This window comes from Pteropus alecto, unplaced genomic scaffold (genome assembly GCF_000325575.1).
Source record: "Pteropus alecto unplaced genomic scaffold, ASM32557v1 scaffold400, whole genome shotgun sequence".
Lineage (NCBI taxonomy): Eukaryota > Metazoa > Chordata > Mammalia > Chiroptera > Pteropodidae > Pteropus > Pteropus alecto.
In genome coordinates this window covers 185009-198812 of record NW_006430045.1, presented here as the reverse complement: position 1 = coordinate 198812, position 13804 = coordinate 185009, and the positions used below count along the sequence as shown (strand labels likewise).

Here is a 13804-nt window from a genome sequence, read left to right as displayed (position 1 = left end):
GCCTGGCAGCCAATCGCGAGGAGAGAGAAGTCTGGTAACCCCGCCTTCTGGACGTGACGTCATTTCCCCTTGCACGCGAGAAACTCCAGGCATTAGCAACCGAACTAGGCAGGATCCAACCGAACTAGGCGAGATCCAGCTGCCCAGATTATTGAGAGTCTGGAGAAATCCTGGAAAGAGAGGTTGGAGCGCATGCAGATAGAGTAGAGAATGGTGGAGCTGGCGGTGAATGATAGCGGCAGCAGACCAGTCAGTCCTTTAATCTAGGGACCTCAGGCCCTGTGCTCTTCACTTTTTCCCTGTGTCGGGGGCTCCCACCCAAAGCCAACCGTCTGTTTCTTCTCCCAGTAAATCCTGGGTGCTCCAAGATAAACCCTCAGGCCTCTTTCTCCTCAACAGGCCCTATTTCCTTTGGGTCCACCTGAGGTTTCTCCTTACCTTTTCCTTTATATTCATCATTGCCTTCCAGGCTCTTCTTCCTCAAGAAATCTTAGACCATGCCTTTACAATTTTGACCTGCATATAAATCACTTGGGGAACTTGTGAAATTACAGGTTCTGATTTAGGAAGTCTGGGGTGGGGCCTGGGATTCTGCATTTCTAACAAGCCCTTGGATGATAACAATGCTGGCCCATGGACCACACTTTGAATAGCATGATTCTGGAATAACATCCCATTCTCTTCATCCCTTGCTCTGTGCTCCTTCAGCGTGCCCTATATTTTGCATATATAACTGGTATAACCTGCTCCATTGAGTGTATCAGTGAAAAACTGGTCCTTCTAATAGAAGATGTAGGTTCCTTTGTGATGCAGCCTTGCTTGTCCATCACCCTGTACAGTCTGGGCCACCACAGCTCTTCAGGAAAGGAGAATCCCACTCTCCATACCTCACTTCAGCTCGTTTAGTTTGCTCTTTAATGCCCTACCATTGTGCCCCAGACTACAAGGGCCATGCCAGGACAACCAGGAGGAAAGGTAGGCTCATTATCCACAGATGTGTGTCAGAACAGTCCACTCTCTGTTTTGTGTTGATACTCACTAACCTAGACTTCTTTTCTCTAAGTTTTCTTTTGGGTTCTGTGCCAGAGTAACCTGAGTATACTACCACCCCTTCCCCTTCTGGCTAAATACTCTGATTCTTGGAATCTCTGGGTTCCTATTGAAAATTAATTCATTTTTTTCTCCCTCTCTCTTCCACTTTCTATTTCAAAGATTTTTGGGAAAGATGTCACAAAAGGTTTGATTACAACCTAATTCCTGGACAAAGATTGCTAATTTGTATTACGTGTGTCTTAACTGAGAGGGCCACTCCAATGACCCTTCTAAGATCAGCTTCATTTAATTAAAAGAAAGTGTACTCTGGTACAAGTGTATTGCTTTGAAATGTTCTTTTATAGTATTTTTGTGTGTGTGTGTTGTTTCCAACATACTTCACAGTGCGGGGAACTTGTCGCTGTTTCTTCTGTGTTTCATCTCATTCATTCAACAAATATTTATTGAACACTTGCTATGTTCTAGGCAGCACGCTAGGAACTAGGGATACATAAGTAAATGAGACAGACACAGTACCTGCTCTCATGGAACTTAAAGTCTGGCCAAGGAGAATAAACAATTACAGTGAGCGCTATGTAGAAGTGTGAGATGCTATGAGAATGAATGGGGAATGAGGGACTATTCCCTGAGGATGAGACATTTTTGTTGACATCTAAAGAATGACTTAGAACTGAACCTCTGAGAACACACCTATAGAACCCTGTATTGAGAAACACTGAATTAACTGGTCAGCTTTGTCTCTTTAGGTGATCCCTCATCACCATTGTGACTAGAAAAACAAACACAAACATAGGCACTAAAATTTCTAAAAAAAAAAAAAGTAATCCAAATCATCCAGAATGAATATTTGAATATTTTTATTTTTTAAAGGATGACCCATCAAAATTATAACATGAAATTTAAGTTTTAAAAAAGATTTATTATTAAAATATAGCTAACATACAATATTATATTAGTCTCAGCTGTACACCATATTTATTCCACATTTATATTCCTAAAGAAGTGATCACCATGCTAAGTCCAGCAACCATCTGACACCATACAATGCTATCAGACAACATTTAAGTTTTATAAGAGGACTCAGAAGTCCCTAGAGGAGACATCCATGAATCTGTAGATTCCCCAGGTCTCAGCTTGAGAAACACAGGACTGGGAAGGGGCCAAGGTGTGGGAAAAAGCATAGGCTCTCCCTCAAAGTGTCACTGCATGAATATTGACTGACTCACACTGCTTGCTCTCTCCCAGTTCCCTGCCCCTTGAGTCTCATGATGCTGGGGCTCAGCTCTCTGGGAATAGTCACCAAGGAATCAGGAAAAAGGAAAGAAACAAGCCAGGAGGATGATATCCCCAGGCCTGGCTAAAGAACATGGGATCTGAGGAAGACACAAAATGAAGATGACACATGAAAAATTGCTTACTTGTTGAGACAGAGGATCAAATTGGGGGGTGAGCAAGGAGTCTCTCTCTCCTCTCTTTTTCCTAAAAATATGAGAATGAAATGGAAGAGCAGCTTTGAGAGGAAGAGATGAAAAGGAACCTTCTTCCCCAAGTTACTGGATTCAATTCCACCCTCGCACTACAAGTGTCCTCTGCTCCCTCTTTTCCTTTAGTGTCTCAGGGACTAACCTCACTAACATCAAAATATATGGATGCAACTGGGACATGACTTAACTTGTGCCTAAGACATTTCCCCAGCTTCAGGTGAGAGGGACTGAGGGCGGAGCACACAGGAACCTCTGGAAAGGGAATGAGATTATGGGAGATTCTGGGTTAAGGAAGTCAAAGGCATCTGGGAGAATAGAAGGACTTGAGGGAGGGGGGTCAATGATTCTGCTAGCTGCGATTATGGAAGATGAACCCCATTCTGGAACAATTCTTCCCTCCTCCAAGTCATCATAGGGGGCACTTAATACCTTGCTGATGATTGGTCTGAGGGAAACACCCATATCTGACAAGTTTCTGAGGATTTACCTGTAAATAATTATTTTACAACCCACCAGTAGTCACTTCTTTCCTTCTTTCTTTCTGAGTCCCTTCCTTCCAAGGTGGCTCAGAGGATCTGGCCATATTCTGCTACTCTCTTTAGCCTATCTCTAAGGGCATCGTTTTGCGTCATTAAAGATCTAATCTGATGGCAGAACCAGGGAGAGGTTCAAAAGCTGGTGTGAAGTAATAGTGGGTACTGAATTTTCATGCGAGCTGGTGGTTGTTTCATGTTGTCTACACACACACAGAGTATAGGATATTTGCCCTTTAAATGGGTGAGGTAAGGTTCTTTTCTTAGTCATTCAATAATCCTTACTGAATACTTAGAATTTTTCAATGGAACATGGAGATTAATACAAAGATCCCCATCAGTAGTCGAATAAGGGTAAAGAGTCATAGTTAACCAAGCTTCAGATACAAAGGCAAAAGTGATAAGTGACATGGAAGTTATGTCCAGCTGGGGGTGATTTGAAAAGGAGTTCAGAGGGTTGAACCTTGCTGTGATTGAAGGGACTTACTACAGGTGGAAGAAGCCAACAAGGCAGGAACTATAAAGAAAGGAATGCCACTTTTCAACCAGATTATTCATCTCTGGCTTGTCAAGCTCAGCTTTCCGGAGCATTCCAATGCCCATTCATGCTGCCTTGTCACCAGGCATTCAGCTGGCTGGAAGTTTTGACACCCTCACATCCCCCTGCATTCCATACTCACCACATGGAACCACATGCTGCACTTGCTCTCTACCATTTAGCATCAGGATGGGAGACAAAAATTCTAGCTTTCCAAAGGCTAAATAAATTTCTCCTTCTGTTTAGCTTTGGTGTTTCTGTGGCTTTTAGTTCTGTTGGGATTTATGTCAAAATTGTTTCTCCTATACGCTTCTAAAGCATTTTGCTTGTGCTTCCCTTACAGGCAAGGTTTTCAGGCAGGACGAGGCAGTGAAAGGCAGCCTTTAACAGTGAATGTTAATGATGAGAGCTGCTCTTTTTTTTAAATATATTTTTTATTTTCAATTACAGTTGACATACAGTATTATATTAGTTTCAGGTGTACAACACAGTGAATAGATTCTAAATTTATATAATTTAGAAAGTTCTATAACTTTCTGACACCATACATAGTTATTACAATATTACTGACTATATTCCCCATGCTATACTCTTCATCCCCATGACTATTTTGTAATTACCAATTCGTATCTCTTAATCCCCTCCCCCACCTTCACCCATATCCCCAACCCTCCCAACCCCATCCAGCAACCACCAAAATGCAGATGAGAACTGCTCTTTCCAAGCCCTGACTAGTGATGACCACAGTAGTGGGCATTGTGCTAAATGCCTCATGTATGTCAACTCATTTTCTCCTCACACAACTCCATGAGCTACTTATTCAACAGGATCTTATTGAGGGCCTCCTCTGTGCCAGGCATTGTTCTAGGTTCTGGAAATAAGGCAGTGGAAAAAAGCCCTAGATCTCTTGTAGCTTATATTCAAGTGAAGATAATAGGCAATAATAATCAGTCAGTAAAATATAATGTCAGTTCTGCACAACCAGGAGGTATTAGATAAATAAGTACATCAGAAAAGAAAATCGGGGCAGTGGGGAGGGAAAGAAAGAAAATATAATATCAGGCAGTAACAAGTGCTATGAACACAACGAAGCAGGCTACAAAATGCCCCCCTGGTGTGTGTGGTGCTGTTTTTAATCAAGTGAGGATGAAAGCCTCCTTGTGGAGGCAGTTTTTGTGCAAACATAAATAATGTAAGGGAGCAGACACACATATCTGAAGGAAGAGTGTCCAGAGAGAGAGAAAAACAGGAGCACAAAGGCCCTAAGGTAGGAAGGAATTAGATTTTTATGCTAAATTCATAGCAACTAGAATAGCAAGGGGGCCAGGTGGGTTGAGCAGAGGAAGGAAGGGGAAGAGTGGGAGGGGATGAAGTCAGAGAGGTAGGTAGGAACAAGACTAAGTAGGCGTCACAGGCCAAAGCAAGGGTTTGGATTTCATTCTAAGTGTGATGGAGAATTGATAATTTAAAAGATCACTCTGGTTTCTGCATGGTGGAAAGACTATATGAGTCAAAAATGGAAGCAGAAAATCTAGTTCAGGGGCTAGTCATGGGAGTTTGGTTAGGATAGAGGAGAGAGCCAAGGACAGAGTGTCCCAGGGCCCTCTAATACTTAGGAGTCTAGAAGAGCTATTGATGAAGATGGAAGGAGCAGCGAATAAGGGACTAGAGAAGACTTTCTTTAGTTGAATTCAGAAAGTATTTGAAGTGAATAAAGAATTTCAAGGAGGAAGGAGAGATCAACTGTGTGAAATGTTGCAAATGGGTCTAGTCCAGGGTCTCTCAACCTTGGCTCATGTATATTACAAAGTAATGAAATGAACATCATGAAGATTAAGAAATAAAATCTTCCAGTTATTGTTGAAGCTCCCTGTGCGTCCCTCTCTATCAGAATTCCCCTCCCACCAAAGGGTAACCACTCTTCTGAATATTGTGCTTTTACTACATAGGTGAGTAGTAAATGAGATTTCTTTCTCTTCTCAAAGATGAGCTATGTTAGTAGAGTATGTTTATGTGAATGTTTCAGTAAAAATGGGAAAACTGATTATGAAGGAGAGAAAGGGGATACTTTCGAGAGTCCCATTTCTGAGCAGTTGAGATGGATAGAATCTCAGTGGACAGATGGGATTGGGCTGGGAACAGGTTAGACCTCTGCAGTTACAAGGGGAAGGCAGTGAATATGGTAGAGATGCAGAGTGGCAGATTTGGAGATGGGATCATGAGGAAGTTCTCTTCTGAAAGTTTCTATTTTCTTACTGAAATAAGAACAAAGCTTGTCATCTTGTGAAATTGTGGTCTCAGAAATGGGGAATGTGAACTGACTGCTGAGAGCCCACAAGAAGTGAGACCAGTCAGTATGATTGTGTTTTTCCCCAGATATATTCAGCTGTTGGGTGCAAGTGTGGAGCAGGCAGAGTTGGACCTAACCAGGGATAAAATATGTTGGAAGAAGAGGGGCTAAGAATACAGGGCAAGGGCTGAGAGGTGATTACAGCATTGAGAATCTGGGGATCTACACTGGGTAATGAGGAAAGTGAAAAACTGAGGGGATGAAACACCAAAGAAGCATGAGAGTCAGTGAATGGGAGGTCTGGGTGGGGTTGAAGAGCTTTTGGGATGGGGATTCTGGGCAGAGGAAGGGGTGATATGAAAAGACTGAAGATTTTGAAGGGGTGGCAGTTATTGGTGCCAACCAAGTCAAAGATTTGACACTGGGAGTGGTTGGGTAGAGAGAAAAACATTGTAGGTACTAAATTTTCATGAATGAAGGGGAGTGGTGACCCAAAATGAATCATGGGGAATCAGAGCTCCCAAGTAGATTTTATTTTTATTTTATTTTATTTTTTATTTTTTTAGGCGAGGCAACTCTTGGTGACCTCACAGATTGTAAGGACCTTGTCAGCTTACAATCCCTTATTTTTTTTATTTTTTACGCCTACAGCACCTGATCTTACTAGGTGGTCTCCCATCCATGTACTAACCGGGCCCAACCCTGCTTAGCTTCCGAGATCATACGGGATCAGGCTTGTTCAGGCTGGCATGGCCCTAGACCCAAGTAGATTTTAGAGGGGGCCAGAGCACCTCTCTTGGATGACAGAATCTTTGTTGATAGGGGTCGAAGAGCCAAGGGCACCACGTTCTGAGGAGGAGTTGAGGTAAGGCGAAAGGAAGCTCAAATTGGAATATGCTTCCTGAGGGAGGAGTCTGAGTGAGGTGAAGAGATCTGGAAGAAGTTATTTTCAATCACTTCCTCCTCCACCAAATTCCTTTCAATTTAATTGAATTCAAAGAGGTTTTATCTCATAAGAATCTGAAAACCAGAGATAATCCAGATTTGTCTCCTTTCTTCACAAGGTAAGGTAAGCACATCAAAATCTCAGGTGGGGAGAGATGGGGGAAAAATGCAGATAACATGAATTATTGGTAGATTTTAGACCCGATACATTGTAGGTACTCTGGTTGAAGCCACACCTTTTGGCCTCTACCCTCCTTTATGGTGGTCTCTGAAGTGCCTCTAAACCTGTGATTCCCAGCCTTGGGTGCCCAGGGGAATCATCTGAGGATGTCTTAAAAAATATTGGTGCCTGAGTATCATCCCCAGAGATTCTGATTTAATTGGCCTAGATGCAAACAGGGCTTTGGGATTTTTAAATGCTCCCCAGGGCTGAGAATCACTGCTCCAAGGAACACTTGACGCTCTGTTTAGAAACCCACTGCTCTAGTCCAACCTATAGCAGAGAGAGATTCATTCTTGCTGGAGTGAGGGGGTGAATTCATCTGGGCCTTAAAGGATAGGTAAATTTTGAACAAGTGGAGAAGCAGATGTGAAGTGGGGAAGAACATCCTGAGCAAGGGCTTAGAGGTGGTCTGAAACACATGAGAAGCAGCAAATGATTTGGTTTATAATAGGCGGTGGTTAAAGAGGTCTAAGATTTGAGAAGAGCTGGGCAAAGGCCTGGAGATGGAAATGATGAATAATTCAGTTTGGTTGAAGATTAGGTTAAAGAGAGAAAGCTGAATGATTTTAAATATTGAAAGGGATTGAAAGCCAGATTAAAATTTTGCGAACAATTGAGTAAGCAATAGAGAATCTTGAAGGCCCTTTGAGCAGTGTCAGGAGAGGATTTATGTGTGTAGGGAGAATAGCCTGACAGCAGTGTTGAGGGAGACTTGGAGTAGGGAGAGGTAGGAAGTAGGGAGACCTTCTTCTGTTAGGGGAGCTGTTGCAATAATCCTAGATGAGGTCATTGAAAAATGACAAGGGCTGGGGAAATGTTACAGATTCAGAAAATATTGTGATGGTAGAATTGACTGAAGCATCAAGTTTTCAGATAAGGGTGCTGGGAAAATGGTGTCATTAATAGAAACAAGGAAGCAGGTTTTCAGTGGCACTTCATCAGTTTGGTTTGGAACATGCTGAGTATAGAGAACCAGCAGCACGGTCTGTCCACACACCGTGTCACAGGCCCTGGAAGAATGTCTGCATATAAATGCATAAGTTGGGTAATGTCTTAGTCAACTCGGTCTGCTGTAACAAAATGCCATAAATTGGGTGGCTTATAAAAAATAGAAATTTATTTCTCACAGTTCTGGAGGCTGGGAAGTCCAAGATCAAGGCACCAGCAGATTCGTTGTCTGGTCAGAGACACTTCTGCTTCATGGACTGCTGTCTGCTAGCTATGTCCTCACATTGAGGAAGGGGCAAGGGAGCTCTCTGGGGTTGCTTTATAAAGGCCACTAATCCCATTCATGATAGTCCACCCTCACGACCTAAGCACCTCCCAAAGGCCCCCCTCATCACACTAGGGATCAGGTTTCAACATATGAATTTCTGGGGAACACAAGCATCCAGTCTACAGTAGAGAAGCATTAGAAATGATGTCTGAGTTTGGAGTGGATGAGATTTTCAAGGGAAAGTCTCAAAGAAGGAAAAAATCCAGAAATATGCATATAGGAGAAGGGAGGAGAAAAAGGGAGGGGGCACATGATTAGAGGTGTGTGTGGAGGTAGAAGGTGAGAGATGACATGTCCCTGAACCCTGGGGGAATAAGGAATCCAGGATCTAGGGACAAATGTGAGAGGGTTCAGAAGGCAGTGTACTGTGAAAATGCCATCGATTTTGGCTTCTGGTAACTTCTGATCATTGGGCACTATTTGAGAGAGCAGTTTCAGTAGAGTAGAGAATGGAAGCATAGTTCAAAGGATTAAGGAAAAGTGGGTACAGACACAGACACATCAGTGACAACAATACTCTCTACTTAGGGGAAAAATGAGTAGGTGGTGAGGAAGAAGAGGTTGCAAATGTGAATTCTTTTTTCAAGAAGTTTGGTGAGGAAGGCACATTCAACCTGAAATGTCCAAGGGAGAACCCATGATTTCCAGACCCCATCCCATCCTCTTCCCATGTCTGCTATCCTGGTGCATGGCTTTCCTTCTAGATTACTAACTCCATAAGGTCAATGTTCACATCTGCTGTCTTGGCAGATGTCTCACTAGCATCCTGCATGGTATCCGCATGTTATATGAATGCATGAATTCAAGATAGGACCCTGTCTTATAGGTGTACAACGGAAGATACCAAGTCTACAGCTTGTGCCCCTCCCTGCACAAGAGGCCTCCTGTCTGATCTCAGGATAGGAGAGGGCAACTAGCTCCAGCTGAATCTGAAGAGACTATAGACTTCCTCCATGGAGCTCTGCGGTGGTCTGAATGTTTGTGTTCCCCCCAAATTCTTATGTTGACATCCTAATGTGCAGTGACGGTATTAGGAGGTGGCGCCTTTGGCAGGTGCTTAGGTCATGAGGGTAGAGCCCTCATAAATGGGATTTGTGCTCTTATGAAAGAGACCACACAGAGCTCCAGCTCCCTAGCCCCTTCTGCCGTGTGAGGATACAATGAAAAGTCTGCAACCCAGAAGAGGGCCTCCACCTGATGGTGCTAGCACCCTGATCCCAGACTTCCAGCCTCCAGAACTGTGAGAAATAAATTTCTGTTGTTTAAGCCACCTTGCCAATGGTACTTTTTTAATAGCAGCTGGAAGAGACTGAGACAGGCTCCCACAGCTCTCTGCTCCTTTTGCCTTCCCTATACTAGTACAACACACCACTCAGTGCTCTAATTCACTGCCACCCTCCAGCCCCCAGGTAGGAATAGCTGTTGGCAATTGGCATCTTTTCGCTGCCCCTGCCACCCTATCTCTGGCCAACTTCTTCAGAATGGCCTGCCCCCTTCTTTCCTCCTGACTTCCTGAAGTTCTGGAGATAGATCCCTAGGTCTCCCTCCCATTCGAAATCTCTAAGCCCAGTGTGGTAGGAAGTGGAAGAGATGTGCTGGGAAAATAATTTCCCACTGAGAATGGACCCCAAAGTCTTCCTTCGTAGGATCCAAGGGAGCCCCCTCTCCCCCACCATTTTTGGGCGTCTCTCGGGTTTCCTGGAAATCTGTCTCCTCCCACTTTTGTCTGTCATTTTTCTTCCCTTTCCCCTCCTCCCACCCCAAGGGAAATGAGTGAGGGAAGGTGTAAGGGGGAACCAAAAGTGCAGCATCTCTGCAAAGCTGCGGTCTTTGAAGCTGCGGTAATAAATCCACTTAGATTCTTTAATATTGTCTTTCAGAAATTCACACACGCGCACATATCAGAACAAAGTGGGGACTGCCTAGGGAAGCGGGGAGCAGGCCAGCTCCCTCCCAACATTGGGAGGTCGGTACCCTGCGTTCCCTTCTGCCTGGCTGCCCAGGGGTTGGGAGAGATGGAAGTATTTACAGAGAACAGGGATGTAATCTTCATCCCAGGGTGAAGCGTTCTAAACTGGGAACCTCCCAAATCTCATTCCAAAATAAAACAAAAATAGAGGTTCTGGGATTAGCAAGAAAATCGGCGGAGGCCTGGGTGTAGGAGATGCAAAATTGTACCAACAAGAAACGCGAGTGAGCGTGGGAGCTTGGCCGCCCGGGTGCTCGGTCCTTGCGCGGGGAGAAGGGGAGGGGTCTGTTGGTCTGGGCCTGGCGCCAGAAACCCAATCACCGGACTGAATCACCCCTCAAGGAGATAAAGAAGGCGGAGCCTGCCGACCTGAAGGAGGGGTTTTGTCAGAGCCGGGGCTGAACCTATAGAAGAGGCGGGCTTTGGGCACTCGATCTCCAGGTTGCCAAGCAGAGAACCAAGGAATTTCCCCTGGAGGCAATGCATTTAGAGGGAGTGGGGGTCTGGAGTTATTGGGGGCCTGGAATTTGCCTGGGATCCAGGAAAGCGGCGTCCTTGGGAGTGTGAGCTTTGGCGGGGTTCCTGAGGAACTGGATTCGGAGCGTGCCCACAAGGCGAGAGGTTCCGCGGAGGCCAAGTTTAGGATGTATCGAAGTCCGGTAGCCCCAAGAACGAGTGTGCAGGGCGCCCGTTGGATCCGCGGCGTTACTGAAGAACGCACTTGGGAGGTCGAGGGGAGCAGGGTGGGGCCGGGCCGGGGGCGTCCTTACGGATCCCAGTAGTTGTCGTGGTGCTGCGCGGCAATGATAATAACTACCGTGAGGATGGTACACAACACCATGGCTGCGATGCCCACGGCCAGGGAGATGAAGGAGAAGTTCCGGGCCTCGCGCGAAGCGATCTCCGCTGACACCATGTCTCCGCGAGCCAAGGCGGTGCGCACCTGCCGGCAAGGGATGGAGGAAAGCAGATCAGAGAGCTGCACGCCTCAGCCTCCCTCTAAGATACTCCTCAGAACGTCCAGCACTCTCAGGGAGTAAGAAAAACCGAGCCAGTCTCCTTCCTAAACACCTCCCCCTCACACACACACCTGCACTGCCTTGAAGATGGCGATGATGCCCGTAGGCCAGAAGCAGCAGATAGTGGTCAGCACCGCGATGGGCATGTAGTCGTGCGGCGGACGCCTCGGCTCCAGCAGGGCCAGACCCGGGCCCTGGGGCGGCGGGGGGAGCGTGGGGGTTACTCCGGTTCCCCCCGGGGTACCGCCTGCATAGGGCTGTGGAAGAAAGGTCGGAGGAGAAGAGAAGGCGTCACTCTAGCCCTCTCGGAGCCCCACAATGTTCCGCATTTGGGAGAGCAGTTTTTAAAGCACAGTACTTGTGCATTGCTTCTCAAAGAACCTGATCATCCACTACCCTTCCAGAACACCCGTAAATTCCACCTAGATCCCTCTCCTCCCTTCATTGCTGTCAATAACCCTACATATATTTTTTGGAGGTCTCCACACTCCCTTCCCCAAGGTATGGCCCCATCAGTGCTGCCCTGGCCTCACTTCGGACCTTGTTTTTTACTCTCCAGATACCTACCTGGCCTCTCTTACTCACCCAGTCCCAGGTTTCTTCTCTCTCGTCCGCTCTGTTCCCCCTCTCAGGCTATGATCACTGACTCTAGCTGACTGCCAGACACCACTGCCCCCATTCCCAAGCCTTCCCCTAGTCCCTCCTCTCTCTAGGCCTTACCCACCTGCCAACACCACCTGGTCCCCTGGCCCCCTTTCTCTATCCCACCAGTCCTCAGTGTCTCCCCGGTTCCAGGACCTGCTCCACCGGGCCCTCCCCCTCCTCCCAGGTTCCTGTTGTCTCGTACTTACCGTGCCCACGGGGTAGACTGGCACGTAGGCAGTGCAAGGCTGCAGCTGTAAGGGGTAGCCAGGTGCCACGTAGCCCCCCAGGGGCAGCGTGCCTACTGCCCCAGTATGCGTGGGCACCACGAAGCCCGGGGCCTGGGCAGTATGAGAGGTAGCCGGTGGAGGCGGGGCAGCGGCGGCGGGCGGAGGCGGTGGCAGTGGGCCTTCGAAGCGAGTCTCCTGCAGGTAAGGGTCGGGTGGCATGCGGGGCAAGGTAGCGCAGCCGGGTGGGGGCGCCCCCGAAGCCGGGCCGGGCGGGGCGTGATGTGGGGGCCGAGGCAGAGTGGCAGAAGATGAGGGACCACGCTGAGCTGTGGCCCCGGAAGAAGCCAGGCCGCCCGCTCCTAAGCGCGGGAGGGTGGCGGTGCCAGACTGGTGGTAGTGGTGGTGGTGGTGGTGGTGCGAGGAGGGGGCCGCCTGCGGGGGCAGGGTGGGGGTTTCGGCCGGTGGCTGGGGGGCATTGTACGGTGGTGGAGAAGTGTGGGGGACTGAGTCTGGGAGGCCTGGCGGCAGTTAGCAGAAAAGAAGGTACAGGGAGAGATCAGACAGCGATGAGATAAGGAGGGTTAGGGGGAGACATAGAGGGTCAGGGATGGAGAAAGATAATGGGAGAGACAGAGAGGAAATGGGTGAGAAACCATCTCATTCTTGGGGCAGGGGAGGGGTTGTTTCTAGGCCATCTGTGCCTCCCCCCCAACTTCTGTCTTTCAATCTAGTTTTGAGGTCACAACTCTCCTCTGTTCCTCTCCCTTCTTCTTCAGCAAGGTGCACACAGCTTTCACCAGCAGACGCAATTTCCTATGGCATATGGCTGCTTTTGGGATTGCCTGAGCTAGTTCTGCGTGAGCACATGGGTAGACAAGCAACCCTGTGTTAACATGTACTCAATTCAACAGTTGTATAAACACATGTAGGGTAACATGTTCCACTCTGCCATTCCTTCACAGGCGAGGGGTTGTCCTAGCCTCTCTGGGAATCTCAGTACTTCTTTTAGGGCTGATAAAGAAGGATGTGCTGGATTTTACTCTCCTGACAACCCCCATCTGATCATGTCTCCATATTTCCCCACTGGATGTCTCCATGCCAGTGAGAGTCATCTGTCCATCTGTTACTCCCAATGATGCTATCCCTGAGGTACCTGGCTGATGCTAATTTACTCTAGTACTTCCCTGACTACCTCAACGGTCCCAACCCCCTCCCCCCTCCCCCCACTGCCCACGTTGTTGGCAGGGGGCAGAGGCTGAAACTGGAAGGAGGAAAAGAAGAGAAGGAAGGGATATAGTAAGAGGAGGGGGATTTAGGGGGTAGTTGAAAGCTGGACAGAAAGGGAATGAAACAGAACCACCGGTTAGGGAGGGATAATGGAGAGGGTTGCAACCGAGGGTGGGCGGGAGAGTCAGAAGACCGTAAAGAGGATGGGAGGTTTTGTTGTGTATTTTTTTACCTGACTTTTCCGATGACATCCCTGTGGTCTTACTGGTACAGGGTCCCTGCAGCTGGAGTTGGGGTCCCCGGCTTGCGCTGGGAGTCTGGGTGCACGGACTGCGCAGCCAGCCGCAGCGCAAGAGATAGAAGACGGCGGGCGGG

General features: G+C 47.4%; 1 protein-coding gene and 1 pseudogene across 1 annotated transcript; both read right to left on the bottom strand.

The window, feature by feature from the left end:
* Window positions 1-6540: 6540 nt before the first annotated feature.
* LOC112478938 lies at window positions 6541-6659 on the bottom strand (annotated as a pseudogene).
* A 4418-nt stretch (window positions 6660-11077) lies between these two features.
* On the bottom strand, window positions 11078-13680 carry PRRT1 (proline rich transmembrane protein 1). Its single transcript, XM_006904621.1, has 4 exons — window positions 13662-13680; window positions 12182-12720; window positions 11402-11587; window positions 11078-11254 (listed from the first exon to the last, which is right to left on the bottom strand). The coding sequence occupies exons 1-4, from the start codon at window positions 13678-13680 to the stop codon at window positions 11078-11080; spliced, it is 921 nt and encodes a 306-aa protein (XP_006904683.1).
* Between the last annotated feature and the right edge of the window lie 124 nt (window positions 13681-13804).

What these genes read in the sequence shown, in the direction of transcription:
- PRRT1 (XM_006904621.1), bottom strand. An exon ending in CAGTCTACCCCGTGGGCACG is followed by an intron (nt 11,588 to 12,181) that starts GTAAGTACGAGA and finishes TTTCTTCCACAG; the next exon opens with CCCTATGCAGGCGGTACCCC. An exon ending in CCATCTTCAAGGCAGTGCAG is followed by an intron (nt 11,255 to 11,401) that starts GTGTGTGTGTGA and finishes CCTTGCCGGCAG; the next exon opens with GTGCGCACCGCCTTGGCTCG.